This window comes from Delphinapterus leucas, chromosome 4 (genome assembly GCF_059928025.1).
Source record: "Delphinapterus leucas isolate spDelLeu-1000000601 "Yukka" chromosome 4, BTC_Dleu_Yukka2, whole genome shotgun sequence".
Classification (NCBI taxonomy): domain Eukaryota; kingdom Metazoa; phylum Chordata; class Mammalia; order Artiodactyla; family Monodontidae; genus Delphinapterus; species Delphinapterus leucas.
Window position 1 is genome coordinate 9006218 of NC_143132.1, and position 15552 is coordinate 9021769.

General features: G+C 39.2%; 1 protein-coding gene across 2 annotated transcripts in view; it reads right to left on the minus strand.

Annotated features, from left to right (window-relative positions):
- Positions 1-8063: 8063 nt before the first annotated feature.
- Positions 8064-15552, minus strand: part of MORC3 (MORC family CW-type zinc finger 3) — a 41752-nt gene continuing 34263 nt past the window's right edge. For both annotated transcript variants that reach the window (XM_022552809.3, XM_022552810.3), the window contains exons 15-17: positions 14036-14921; positions 12326-12480; positions 8064-9552 (exon numbers count right to left, since the gene is read on the minus strand). In XM_022552809.3, coding sequence (XP_022408517.1) covers positions 9399-9552; positions 12326-12480; positions 14036-14921 — 1195 coding nt within the window. In that variant the 3' untranslated portion in view covers positions 8064-9398. The remainder of the gene's footprint in view (positions 9553-12325; positions 12481-14035; positions 14922-15552) is intronic.

Here is a 15552-nt window from a genome sequence, read left to right on the forward strand (position 1 = left end):
TGTTTTCTACAGAAAGCTAGGATAATGTAATCCAGATATGTAGTTTTTAGATGTTCTCTCTTGAGTCATGGCTAGGATTTCGAGAACTTGGACTGGGAATGACTAATATGTACTGTAAATAATCTGATTGTTTGAAAAGCACACATAAGAGAAAAAAAGAAAAAAGGAAAATCCCACTCCTATGTATGTACCGAAAAGAATTAAAAGTAAAAGCAAGGATGCAATTAGATATTTATATAGCAGTGTTCATAGCAGCATTAATAGCCAAAAGTGGAACCAACCTAAATGTCCATGGACGGATGAATGGATAAGCGAAATATGGTACATGCATACAATGGAATATCATTCCGCCTTAAAAAGGAATGAAACTGATACATGCAACAAGATGGATGAACCTTAAAAACGTTATGCAAAGTGAAATAAACCAGACACAAAAGAACAAATATGGGGACTTCCCTGGTGGCGCAGTGGTTAAGAATCCGCCTGCCAATGCAGGGGACATGGGTTCGAGCCCTGGTCTGGAAAGATCCCACATGCCGCGGAGGAACTAGTCCCGTGCGCCACAACTACTAACCCTGCGCTCTAGAGCCTGCGAGCAACAACTACTGAAGCCCGCGTGCCTAGAGCCTATGCTCCACAACAAAAGAAGCCACCACAGTGAGTAGTCCCTGCTCGCTGCAACTAGAGAAAGCCCACGCGCAGCAACAAAGAAGTAACACAGCCAAAAATACATAAATTAAAAATAAAAAGAACAAATATGTTATGATTCCACTTCTATGAGGTACCTAGAATAAGCAAATTCGTAGAGACAGAAAGTAGAGGCCACCAGGGGGGCAGGTGGGAATGAGGAGTTATTGTTTAGTGGATACAGAGCTTATTTGAGATGATGAGAAAGTTCTGGAAACGGATAGTGGTGATAGTTGCCCAACAATGTGAATGTACTTAATGCCACTGAATCATACACTTAAAAATGGTAAAATGGTAAATTTTATGTAATGTATATATTTCCACAATAAAAAAATTAATGAGTTCATATTTACAACACACACACACACACAAATATTACCAGAGGGATAAGTTAATGGGGACACAGATAAGACAGGATTGACCGTGAGTTGGAAATTGTTGAAGCAGAGTGATGGGCACACATGAGCTCGTTGTAATAGTTCCTCTATTTTTTTAAAAAAATTTATCGGAGTCTAGTTGGTTTACCATGTTATGTTAGTTTCAGGTGTACAGCAAAGTGAATCAGTTACAGATATATCCACTTTTTTAGATTTTTCTCCCATATAGGCCATTACAGAATATTGAATAGAGTTCCCTGTGCTATACAGTAAGTCCTTATTAGTTGTTGTTTTTTAATTAATTTATTATTTTTGGCTGTGCTGGGTCTTCGTTTCTGAGCGAGGGCTTTCTCTAGTTGTGGCAAGCGGGGGCCACTCTTCATCACGGTGCACAGGTCTCTCACTATTGCGGCCTCTCTTGTTGCGGAGCACAGGCTCCAGACGCGCAGGCTCAGTAGTTGTGGCTCACGGGCCTAGTTGCTCCACGGCATGTGGGATCTTCCCAGACCAGGGCTTGAACCCATGTCCCCTGCATTGGCAGGCAGATTCTCAACCACTGTGCCACCAGGGAAGCCCAGTTATCTATTTCATATATAGTAGTGTGTATATGTCACTCCCAATTTCCCAATTTATCCCTCCCGCCCACCACTTTACCCCCTGGTAACCATGTTTGTTTTCTGCATTTGTATCTCTATTTCTGTTTTGTACAGAAGTTCATTTGTACCCTTTTGTAGATTCCACATATAAGCAATATCATATATGTCTCTCTCTGACTTACTTCACTCAGTATGACAATCTCTAGGTCCATCCATGTTGCTGCAAATGGCATTATTTCGTTCTTTTTTATGGCTAAGTAATATTCCACAGTATATATGTACCACATCTTCTTTATCCATTCCTCTGTCGATGGACATTTAGGTTGCTTCCATGTCCTGGCTATTGTTAATAGTGCTGCAATGAACAGTTTCTCTACTTTTGTATGCAATTGAAAATTCTCGTTATAGAGGGAATTCCCTGGCTGTCCAGTGCTTAGGACTCCAAGCTTCCACTGCTGGGAGTCCAAGTTCAACCCCCGGTCGGTAAACTAAGATCCCGCAAGCCACTTGGCATGGCCAAAAAATTAAAAAAAAAAAAAAATTAAAAAAAAAATCCCCGGGGGCTTCCCTGGTGGTGCAGTGGTTGAGAGTCCGCCTGCTGATGCAGGGGACAAAGGTTCATGCCCCGGTCCGGGAAGGTCCCGCGTGCCGCGGAGCGGCTGGGCCCGTGAGCCGTGGCCGCTGGGTCTGCGCGTCCGGAGCCTGTGCTCCGCAACGGGTGAGGCCGCAGCAGTGAGAGGCTCGCGCACCGCAAAAAAAAAAAAAAAAAAATTCCCTTTACAGAGCTTAAAATATCTGATACTGAAAAAAATCAATTTAAGGACACAGTAAATTAGTGGGAAATGAGAAACTACTGGTTAAAGTGATGATGGTGAATATGGTGTATAATACTATTATCATATACTTTATATAACATAATTATATGTAAGTATTATAATATATAATGATTTTTATTATTGTCCTAGACCCCTGTAATTCTCTGCCCAGGAAAAGAGGTAACAGGTATAGTTAGTTATGTCAGACTGCATCACTTCTCTGGCTGTCAGCTGGTTAGACAACTCACACTGTAAAGTCACACAGCAAGTTGGGAAGAGCGCTTTCTAGCGTCTAGAAAGCGTCATGCAGACAGCATGAACACCACAGTTTGAGATACTCCACCAAGGGAATCGCAAAGACATGGGACAACTGCCTATCCAGAAAAAAAAAAAAGAAAAGCCCACATCAAATTACTTCCAGTCAGCCCTGCTTCAGATCACAGTACAAACTTTCAAAACATAGGCCACACAGTTCAAAACACAGGCCAGTTTTCAACAGCATTTAACAGGAATGAGGAAGACTGATGACTCATGTACTTTGTGAATATAAAGCACCATTACACTTTGCTATGGAGATACAGCTGAATTCTGGATAATATTTACATAATTGAAGATACTCATAACCTAAATATTAGCCAAGCTGGGGTAAAAAGGTCTTTTGAGTCTATTCTATATATCATTACCATAATGAGTCCTGACTGCTTTGCAAGAAATTAATACTGAACCTTGAGGTTACATGTTTGAGATAGGTAATTGTATTTACTCAGCCCATTCTTATTAGAATGCCTGTGTAGGAAATTTACTTGTGATTCACACTCCAGTTTTGTAATGGTTAATTCATTCTCTATGACCACACTCACCTAAAAACTTCACCTGCATTTGAATGGCTTGAATTTACCAAGACTTGTCTTCAAGGGTCTTGACTTTCTCCCTAGAGGCCAGTATATGTAAATTAACTTCATGACCACAAAATTAATGCTAAAAAAGCAATGTATATATATTTTCCTCTATGCCAAGTGGATGGATATTAATGTCATTCTTTTTGTGAGCCGTGACCAATGTCCCAAAGACAAATACAGGGACTTCCCTGGTGGCGCACTGGTTAGGAATCCACCTGCCAATGCAGGGGACACGGGTTTGAGCCCTGGTCTGGGAAGATCCCACATGCCGCGGAGCAACTAAGCCCGTGCGCCACAACTACTGAGCCTGTGTTCTAGAGCCCGCGAGCCTCAACTACTGAGCCCGTGAGCCACAACTACTGAAGCCTGCACGCCTAGAGACCATGCTCTGCAACTGGAGAAGCCACCGCAATGAGAAACCCATGCACGGCAACCAAGAGTAGCCCCTGCTCACCACGACTAGAGAAAGACCGTGTGCAGCAACGAAGACCCAATGCAGCCAAAAATAAATAAATACATAATAAAAAAAATAAAAATGCAGATGAAGTGCATAACTAGAAATATCTAAAAATTTAAGAAAAAGTTGGGGGGAGGGTTAAATTAGGTGATTGGCATCAATATATACACACTGCTATATATAAAATGGATAACCAACGAGGACCTACTGTATAGCACAGGGAGCTATAGTTATATTTTGTAATAACCTATAAGTGAAAAGAATCTGAAAAAAATATATATATATATAAAACTGAATCACTGTGCTGTACACCTGAAACATGACATTGTAAATCATTTATACTTCAAAATAAATATATAATAAAATGCACGATTTCACGTAATAAACAAACATAAGAAAAATTTAGGTATATCATGAATGCTCAGAATATATGTAGATACTAGTCTATCCTTACATAGGTATAAGGGGGGTGATATTTAATATAAAATTAATGTACGTTTCTTGTTTTATAACTTTGCTTTCAAAGAATTACATTACCACACATTATGCTTCTCTCGTAACTGGAGAAACCGCATATCATCACAGGTAAGAGGTTTTTAAAAATATGTAACGTTTCCAATACTGTATTAAGAATATAACTGTAGGGACTTCCCTGGTGGTCCAGTGGTAAAGAATCCGCCTTGCAATGCAGGGGACATGGGTTCGATCCCTGGTCAGGGAACTAAGATCCCACATGCCACGGGGCAACTAAGCCTGCATGCCACAACTACTGAGCTCACACGCCTCAACTACAGCCTGCATGCTGCAAACTACAGAGCCCATGCGCCACAACTACAGAAGAGAAAACCCACACACCACAGCTAAAGAGAAGCCCGCATGCTGCAACGAAAGATCCCACAGGCCTCAATGAAGATTCCACATGCTGCAACTAAGACCCAACGCAGCCAAAAATAAATTAAATAATAATCTATGAAAAGAAAAACTATTGAAAAAAAGAATATAACTGTAATACTGTATGCCACAAAAATTTTATAACGAGCTTCCCTGGTGGCGCAGTGTTTAAGAATCCGCCTGCCAACGCAGGGGACCCTGCGAGTTTGAGCCCTGGTCTGGGAAGATCCCACATGTCACGGAGCAACTAAGCCCACGTGCCACAACTACTGAGCCTGTGCACTAGAGCCCGCGAGCCACAACTTCTGAAGACCGCACGCCTAGAGCTGGTGCTCCGCAACAAGAGAAGCCACTTCAGAGAAGCCTGCACACCGCAACGAAGAGTAGCCCCTGCTCGCCGCAACTAGAGAAAGCCTGCGTGCAGCAACGAAGAACCAACACAGCCAAAAAAAAAAAATTTATAACGGGCTTCCCTGGTGGCGCAGTGGTTAATAATCCGCCTGCCAATGCAGGGAACATGCGTTTGAGTCCTGGTCCGGGAAGAACCCACGTGCCGCAGAGCAACTAAGCCCATGCGCCACAACTACTGAGCCTGCACTCTAGAGTCTGTGAGCCACAACTACTGAGCCCGTGTGCCACAGCTACTGAAACCCACGTGCCTAGAGCCTGTGCTCCGCAACAAGAGAAGCCACCGCAATGAGAAGCCTGCACACCACAACCAAGATTAACTCCTTCTCGCCACAACCAGGGAAAGCCCGCACGCAGCAAAGACCCAATGCAGCCAAAAATAAATAAATTTTATAACGATTAGCGTATAGGCTAGGCAACCGTGAAGCAACTGTATTGATTACACCAGGCTACCAAAACGCAATCATATTCCTTGCTGCTTCTTACCAGTGCATGAATCATTATACCTGTAAATAAATGAATTTTTCACATCACCTTTTCATTTTCAATGGGTACACGTAACATCTAGTGTTGTCTATCATTTAAGATAATACAGATGTACATACTGAGATGGTCCATCTTGTAAACAGATGATGAATTTGGCAGTACAGTACTGTATTTTCCTTATGATTCTCTAACAATTTTTCTCTAGCTTACTTCATTCTAGGAATACAGTAAATGATACCTGTAACATAGACGAAACATGTTAATTGACTGTTCATTGTTGTAAGGCTTCCGGTCAACAGTGATTAGTAACTTTGGGGGAGTCAAAAGTTATACATGGATTTTTGACTAAATGGGGGTCAGAGCCCACAAGCCCCAAGTTGTTCAAGGGGCAGCCTCATATAAAAAGACATGAATCCAGTGGGTCTCTCACTCCATTCCAATGAGTCTATGTGACACTGTGCAAAGTAAGACTGAACCAACTTCTGAAAGCTAGGAGTTGTCTGGGTAGTGTTTGTGGCCACATTAACAGGCATTTAGCTTCTTTAAAGCAACAAACCACAGAACCCAACAGAAAAGAATAGGCAGAGAATATGACAGGGTACTCAGAAAAAGGAATTAAAATGGCCAATAAAACATATGAAAACATGTTCAACCTGAGACAAAGAAGTGCAAGCTGCCATTTTCCCACATATAAGAAAGTTTGATGGAGATAGGAAAAAACACACTTATACATCTATTTTTCATAGGAGTATAAATACTCGCAACCATTTTTGGATGGCGACATTTATTAAGATTAACACGGCATACACTTTGACCTATCAGTATTCACTACAAGGTATTTACATTCTGGATATACTTTAAAAAGTATGTGTGCTGTGTATTTTCACAGCAGCATCTTTTGTAGTAATATCAAAAGACGAAAAATAAATGAGGGCTGGGAGCATATTCATGTCATAAAATGCTACTAAAGCTGTTCAAAAGAGTAATATGGAAATGTTACCAATTATATGGTGTGATACCTGTGTAGATTTGATACAAATATATAATCAAATACGAAGATATAAAATTTAATATAAACTGAATGCATATATATATGAATGTGTGTATGTAGGCAGCTAATATTTTCTGGAAGGACATAAGAAAACACTTTTCATTTTATATCATTCTGTTGTATTCACATTTCTAACTTGGGCATCAACTCTGCTTCCCTCTCCCTGTCCTTGCTTACCCCAGTGAGAAAGTGGTCATGCAGATCCTGAGTTTGTTTCAGGAACCACTTGAGTTCAACACTTACAAACATTCATCACTGGAGGGTATATATCAACAGCTCTCAGCTCTGACGGTGCACTGGGAGGCCTTAAAGAAAAGCAGCCTGACAGTTTGGTCCAATCCCCAAAACTCTTAATTAGTACAGGCTGCATCCTCACACTGGGATTCCTAAGAACCGCCCAAGTGATTCTAAAATGCAGTCAGTGAGTGGTAAGAACCATCAGTATATGTCACTTTAATTATTCCTCCATGACAAATAACGACCTAATGGGCTGTATGACAGCAGGAATCAAGTGTCTGAGACCATGGGCAGAGTCACCAGCACCTCCTGCCCACATTAGGAATTTGAGGCCCAAATAAAGGCCACATCCATATGCCACGCCTCTCCTGCTGTGTGAAAATTAGCTTTTACTGATTTTGTGGTCTTAGCTGAGGTCCTATTTGTAGGGACTGTGGACTATTCTGGTTTACGTCCTCACACTGCTTTTAAGTTTTAAATAATTAGTTTAAGCCACACTATCCTCCCCCACGCTAGCCTTTGAACAAATTTAACTTGACAAAAAAAGATAGGTAGGAACAAATTTAACTTAACAAAAAAAGACAGGTATCGCTACCTCAATAGATGACATGAAAGCCCATGTACATTCTTGTTAAATTTGCTAGCCACAAAGTCATATCTTGGCAATGTTTTCTTAAAGAGTGAATATTAGGTAAGTATTTCCAACGAATCGATTTAGCAAGCAAGTTTCTCTAAATCTATGATTAACTTTGCCGTTAAGCCAGTTAACAGCCATATAAAATATGTATTTTTGCAAGAATATAGCTGACCAAAAGGAAGGGAAAAATAGCAAATTCCAGAAATAAGTGCTACATAAATATTCACAAACTTAGACATGCTATACACAGCTGCTATCATTTAGGCAAGGTTTCTTTAGATGACTTACACAAATAAAGTCTCTTTTTGAGTGGAAAATGCACGCACACACTCTCAAGGTGAGCCCAGTCTTAGAGCCTTAATGGAAGTAAATATAACTTCTAAATTTTTAGAAATTATATCTTCTAAATGTAACTTCTAATAAATATAGTAAAATGAGCTCAACTTGAGGGTCTTAACAGACACAATCTTGCTTTTCAAAATATAACTTGAATACAGAACTCCTTAAAAGTAGTATCTGAAGTGTGAGCCATCATATATATTTTTATTTTATTACAAGATATTTTAAAATTTGAGCAAATACAACTGTGACAGAAAACCAGCTTCATACCAAAAATACACTTTCAATTACTTTATCAAGCAAATAAAAATTTATTTGCTTTTTCTAGAAGTTAATGTACAGTAAAAATTTAATATTGTACATGACAGACATGTAATTAAGCATACAAAAGGAACATGTATTCAATGTTCAGAAACAAAAGTAAAAATAAATAGCAATGATAAAACTTTGAAAAAAATAATGCACATTTTAGTTGTGGAAAATAAGATTCTTAATTATATATACAGTTATACTTAATAGAAAGCCATCTCTTTATAATTGCACAAAACACGGGACCAGTAAAGCATAATTTTTATGGCATGTAATACTATAATCCTAGGTTGTTCGTTGCTTAACTCCAGGATATAAAACACTTAGGTTTGTAATATAATAAAAGGTATGCAGTGCTGTTGGAGAAAGATTGTCTTCCTCAACTCATATTAACCTGTAGTACTCCTACAAAAGGCTGTACAGGAAATTTCACAAAAAGAAATAGTGAACAATCACTGTGCCCACTCCATGCGGACTAAGCAGCCAAAAATGGGCTTCCAAGTAAATGTGGTGGGGCATTTAATGTTTTTATATTTTTATACTAAAAATCATTATTTTTTTCTGTAAAAACACTTTGTGTTTAATAACCATGATCGGCAATCTCAGCACACACAAAAAAATCCTGGCAAAATGGATGGAGTTTCTGCTTACTTTATTTTCATGAATAAAATATTTCAGGAGATAAGAATTTATAGAAAAGAAACATTAATGCTCAATTACTTACAACTTATCGGGAGTGTTATTCCATTTTTAAAAACCCTGTTTTAAACTTCTCTGTAAGAAAATCAAAGGTAACATTTCCATTTGTATTATGGCACAGCCCTCAAGTCAGAGAAAAATACACTCTGGGGAACCAGAAAAGACTGCACAAAGGTTAGGGGAAACCTGAAAACCTCTTGGTGAAAAACACTTGAGTCCTCTAGGGTAATAAGAAAATATGTGTGACTTAATTATAAATATTTACATTTCAAAGCAGAATCATGAGTTAGCTATGTAGCTGCTCAATACCAATGATTCACAGGCATTTCAAAAGGTGTGATAATGTGTCCACAATATTTGTGTCCACACTTGAATGCATAGAATACAGAAAAGATTACGGTTCTTCAGTCTGTTACGTATCATATCTATAACAAAGTTGCTTAAATTTTGAAAGCTATACAACCAGAAAGATGGAGCAAATATTTTTTAGTATCTCACATAAAATACACTTTAAGTACTACTGATTTCACTCATTTGCTCGACAACTTGTCCTAAGATCTCATCAACTACATCGACATCATAATTCACTTGCTGAAGATCGAGATCAGGTACAATCATGGCCAGGAGCTGTCCTACGTTAACTCGAAGAGATCGAAGTTTGAGGCTGCAAATACAAACATTACACCTATTAGACGAACATTATAACAATACAGTTTAATATTCAGGTAGGCCTTATAATTTAAGGGAAACATTAAAATGGAATCTCTGTAGAATGATACACAAACTAAATGAAAAGCAAAACTTCCTCAAGAGAACTAGATTTAACAATTCATTTAACTTAATAATCCATAATTTAATAACTAAGTATAATATTTATCTGTTGGTATGCAGAGTGCTTCAAAACACTAGCAGCTCTGTTTGGTTCCAACTATTACAATTTTAATTCGAGATTGGAGAAAAGATGAACTGGTAAAATACATAAATTACAAGATGTTATTTACAATTGAAAATCTTGTTATCACCTGGAAAACAATAATGATACACTAGTGAGAACACTGGTCTAAGAATAAGAATGTGTCACTTTGAAGTTCAGCTTCCTTTTGAGCAAAGTGAATTGAGTTGTTCCCTAAAACATGTTCTATGAGATATCCATAGTAGTATAAAAGGAAAAAGAAATGGTCCTGTGGTCAAATGAGCTTATACAACTTTGGGTTAAATAATGGTAAAAAGACTTTTTAAAATGCAGGATTTCTGGGACTTCCCTGGTGGCGCAGTGGATAGGACTCTGCACTCCCAATGCAGGGCACCTGGGTTCAAACCCTGGTCAGGGAACTAGATCCCACATGCATGCCGCATCTGGGAGTTTGCATGCCACTACTAAGGAGCCGGTGAGCTGCAACTGACGAGCCCTGCAGCAGCAACTAAGGAGCCCACCTGCTGCAACAAAGACCCGGTGCAACCAAATAAATAAATTATTTTTAAAAAAAAAAGCCTTTAAAAAAAATAAAATGCAGGGTTTCTCTGAACCTATCACATGCTACAGTTCACTAACTATCCGTTTTACTATGCATTTATTATAAACACTGAGAAGCCCTGGATTAAATGATCATTATCATTCCTTCCGTTTTCTATACTGTATCTATCTGAATATCCACATTCTAGACTTCAAATTTCTACAACTACACAGCAAGCAGCCTTTGCGTCAAAGATTGAGACGCCTAGGTCAAGAGAATGTTACAGTTGTTTTTGTTCTGCCCCCTCCCAAAATATAAGAAGTCTACATTTAGTTTAGATACTGATGTTTCTAGGGTGGAAATCTCTGAAGGAGCGAGCTGCTCATCCTTGGGTTGACAACGCATAAAAATGTGATTTTAAATATGTTTTTTGTGAGCTTATGTTAAGATTCCATTGGACCTTTGATAAAATTTTACATCATGCCCATAACAGCTGTTTTTTATCCAAGCTTTCCCACTCATCTTCAATCAGAGGCCCATTTCTATAGAAAAAATAGAAAAAGACCAGTATGACCCTACAACCATCTTTGACCTATCCTATCCTTTAAGTCTTTTGACTGTCCTGGCTAATTCCTCCTCTCTACAGGACACATCACAAATCCCTATTTTAGTACACAGAACAGGACTGAGAGAAATATTGTGAGCTCCATATGCAATTTTAAATATTCAAATAGCCACATTAAAAAGTAAGATGAAATAAATTTTAGTTACATATAAAATATTACTTCATCATATAACCAAAATATTGAGGCATTTTATTTATTTATTTTTTCATACCAGGGCATCAAAATCCAGCATGTATTTTATACTTAAAGCACATCTCAATTCAGACTAGCTAGATTTCAAGTGTCAGTGGCCAAATGTGCCTATACTGTCTTGGAAAGCACAGGTCTAAAAGATCATCAGTTACTCAAAGTTTAGTGTGCAAGTGAGTCATCTGGGAGATTGTTTAAAGGTTTCCAATTTAATCAACTGCACTGTGGTCCAAGGATCTGCATTTTCACAAGCACCACAGATGCTTGTGGTTCCCATTTTCAGAAACACCAGTTGGGATTTTTTTTTCTGACCCCTTGCCCCCCCATGCTTATATGTACTGATCTATTCATTCTATTTCCATGAATAGATTTAACGAAATCCTTTAAAACCTTAAGCTAAAAAACTAAGTCATAATATAATTAATGTCAAGTAAGGATGGTAAATTATTTCTCAACAATAGTACATTTTAGGTATCAAGTTTTATCATATTAGCAAGAAGAGTTGCACTATTTTTAATGACTATTTTTGTGTGTTTTTTTTTCTCTCTTGAATGGTTATCAACAGACCACCAATTCTGTCAGAACCCCAAGCCCATTTAATATCGTCCTGAGAGAGGGTAATCATTCATTTACTGTTTTCTTATTTTCACAGAACTTCTTCCTAATTAATCACCTGTAATTAGGAATCACCTGTAATGGCAATTTTTAGTAATTCTGTGATTTCCTAAAAGTTAAAATTGGGGAAGGCATGTAGTAAAATGAGGTAGCAAACCATAAAGAAATGGTGCCAAGTACAGAAATTAAAGAAATCAAGGTCAAAAAGTAAGTTTCATGAAATAGACCCTTGTCTTCTAGTCATTGCCTAATTCAGCCCATCCTTCAATATCTGGCTCAATTTTCACTTTTTCCCAAAAAACATTCCAAACCACTCTGACCAATCAGAGCTTAATTCCTTTGAAACTCCTATTTCATTTAAGTTCACAAAATTGTTAGTTCCTTGAAGGGAACAATGATGACATGTACTTCTTTTGTATCTCTGTCTATCAGAACGTTGGGATCACAGCAGCCAATAACTTCTTTTGCAAGAACAATCTGTTTGATGTGCACTAGCAAATAAGTATCATGCTAACCAGAACTGCAGCCCTAGCCAAATGCCTCATTTCATTACCTTTCCCCATCAGTATAATTTACAGACTCCTCGATGTTACTTGACGTTGACACATCTCCAATTTGTCGACTTGTAGATTTTAATTGTTCGATTTCAGTTTTCAGTTCTTCACACTGCAAACGGATTTGTGATTTTTCCATTTCCAATAATTCAACCTGACAAAAAATTAATTAATTTTATAACTGTACAATTTAAAAATACTAATGTCAAAGTGCAAATTTAAGCTAAGAAATGTACAAAATCCTGCTTGATGAAAATTATTACCATAAAAAAATTAGGGCACCTCCCCGCTCCAAAAAGAAAACCAAAAAAACACACACAAAACACAATAGCTTTCTATAAATAAAGCTTCATTTGCTTAGTTTCAGCTCTATATCTTTTTACATTAGAAGAATACAAAATGTTAATTAAAGCATGACTAAAGACAAATGGGGGCTTCCCTGGTGGCACAGTGGTTGAGAGTCCGCCTGCCGATGCAGGGGACACGGGTTCGTGCACCGGTCCGGGAAGATCCCACATGCCGTGGAGTGGCTGGGCCCGTGAGCCATGGCCGCTGAGCCTGCGCGTCCGGAGCCTGTGCTCCGCAACGGGAGAGGCCATGACAGTGAGAGGCCCATGTACCGCCAAAAAACCCCCAAAAACAAAAAAACAAATGAGACCTAAAAACTGAAAAAACCAAGATAAAAATGCCCAAATTATGTTGAGGTCATAGTGATTTTCACTTCTTGCACACTCACCAGCAGTAAGTTACAACAGAAAGCTTATATTTTTTATGTATTTTGTCATCTAGCTCCTGAGCCAACACATCAAGCGGAATGTCTGAATAAGCATTTATGTCGGCAGTATTTCCAGAAGAAGGGGCAATTCGGTACCATACTGTCGTTTCCAAATTCCTTTTAGCAGAGAAACTCTCCTTTCAAACACCATGTAAATATAATACGTAAAATATTTTTCAAAGGAGCTACCCAAATTTGAACTAGGGGCTCCTCCTTCCTCAGTAAAAGAACCCCCAAATAAAGACTACATTTCCAAGGCATCCACTGGCCAGGTGACTAAGGTCTGACAGATGGCATATAAGCAGCTTTCAGAAACTGCACCCCTTCTCTTTCCTGTTGCCTGGAATGTAGATATACGTTGGCTGGACCTGAAGAGCCATCTCCCACAAGCGCAGTGGTCCGAGTGCTTTGCTTTGAGAAGCAAAGCAACGATGCAGAAGGAGCCTGTGTCTCTGATGACTGTGCAGCTGCTGCTGTTATGTGGGGTTTTATGTCACCTTCAAAGGAACCTAATCATAAGTAATACAGGGTACCTCTATAAAATAAGGTATTGTCATCTACCCTGTGTGATTATTTGCAGGCTTATTAATAACGGACTAGAACTCCTGGCATGTTAGTAACTGAGCGTCCCAGTGGGAATGAGCAGGATGATCCCTCACTGCACAGCAGTGTCCTTGCGCACTACACAACATTTACCAGACCCTGTTCCCACCCATTCGATTCCAACAATGCCCATCCCTTCAAGACATTTAAGAACCGAAACTGCCCTACACATTTTCATATGCCCCCAGAAGGACCACTCCCAGTTGAGAACCAGTGGAGTCGGTAAATGGAAATATGATTAAGTGATTTATGCCCACCTAGCAACTGGCAGTTAAGCTTTAGATGCCCCTGGACTCCCACGACTCTCACTGTGCTGAATGATGTAACTCACCTCACTTTTATACTGGTCCCTCTCGATACTGCATTTGTCCAGCTGTCTAAATACATCGTCAAGCTGCACAACCATCTCATCCATTTCACTTTTACTCTCGCTATTGGAACACTGACTGCATTCAGCCTTTACATGTTGCAAAGCACTACACTGTTTTTTCAGCCTTTCTATTTCTTCCAAAGCTTGCCGATACTGAGACACCATATGGTCTGGACTTTCAGATTTACCATTAATACTTTCAAGTAAACATACAGCATCAGTTTCAGTAGACTGATGGCAAGTTTCCTTCTTCACGTATTTGTCATTCATTTCCAGTATCCTCTGCTGTAACACTTTGATTTGGTCAGTAAATACGTGGCACTGTCTTTTATAATTTTCTTTTTCTTGGGTGACAAGAAGCAGCTCATTTCTTAGTTCATTTAATTGGCAACCAGCATCACCAGCAGATCTGTCAAAGATTTCCTGGGTTTCACGTATCTTTCCTTCAGTTTCCACACAGGATGGCAGTATGGCTGTGTCATTTCTGACATCTATCTCATCTTCAATAGTTTCTTCCTTTTTAACGACTAAACTTGGTACTTCAGTCTGGGTGGCTGCAGTGGTTCCCTGATTGCACCTGGATGATGAGGTGCCTGTTGAACTAGTCTGGCCACACGGTTCATTATCACCCACAGGCTCCCCCTGAATACCGCTCTGCTCCATGTGACTCTGTTGCAATTTCACTTCAATATCATCGTCTGCTGCGGGCTTGGGAGTACTGTTTTCTTCTAAGATGATGACATCTTCGTCATCATCATCTTTATAAGAATTTTCAAATGCTGGATTACTCAATCTCCGATTCTTTGCATTCAAAATTGAGGAACGAGTAGAGAGTCTCCGTTTCAGGCTGGAAAAAATTTTATATATGAAATATAAGATTATAAAATGTAGATATGGAAAAAATAGACGACCTTGAAGTAATCTATCTTGAAATTCTAAGAAACACCCATGTTCATTTTAAAAAAAAAGATATATTACACAGTACTGCCCAATGATTTAATGAAGTAGAGATTATTTTCTCCTTTTACAGATAAGGAAACAACTATTGAGACCTCTTTTTAAAAGTAGCACATCCTGGGCTTCCCTGGTGGCGCAGTGGTTGAGAGTCCGCCTGCCGATGCAGGGGACACGGGTTTGTGCCCCGGTCCGGGAAGATCCCACATGCTACTGAGCCGCTGGGCCCGTGAGCCATGGCCACTGAGCCTGCGCGTCTGGAGCCTGTGCTCCACAATGGGAGAGGCCACAGCAGTGAGAGGCCCGCGTACCGCAAAAGAAAAAAAAAAAAAAAGTAGCACATCCTTATACTGCCAAATAGCTCTTCATTTGATGCCTTCTGGCATTTCAATGTAACATGTCCAAACAGAATGCCACCACCCACCCCAGGGCTGCTCTCTGAATTCCAGAGCTCAGTGAATGACACTGCCATTCCCGTTTGCCCATCAGAATTTTTATAAACATTCAGTGATGAAAGGTGAACC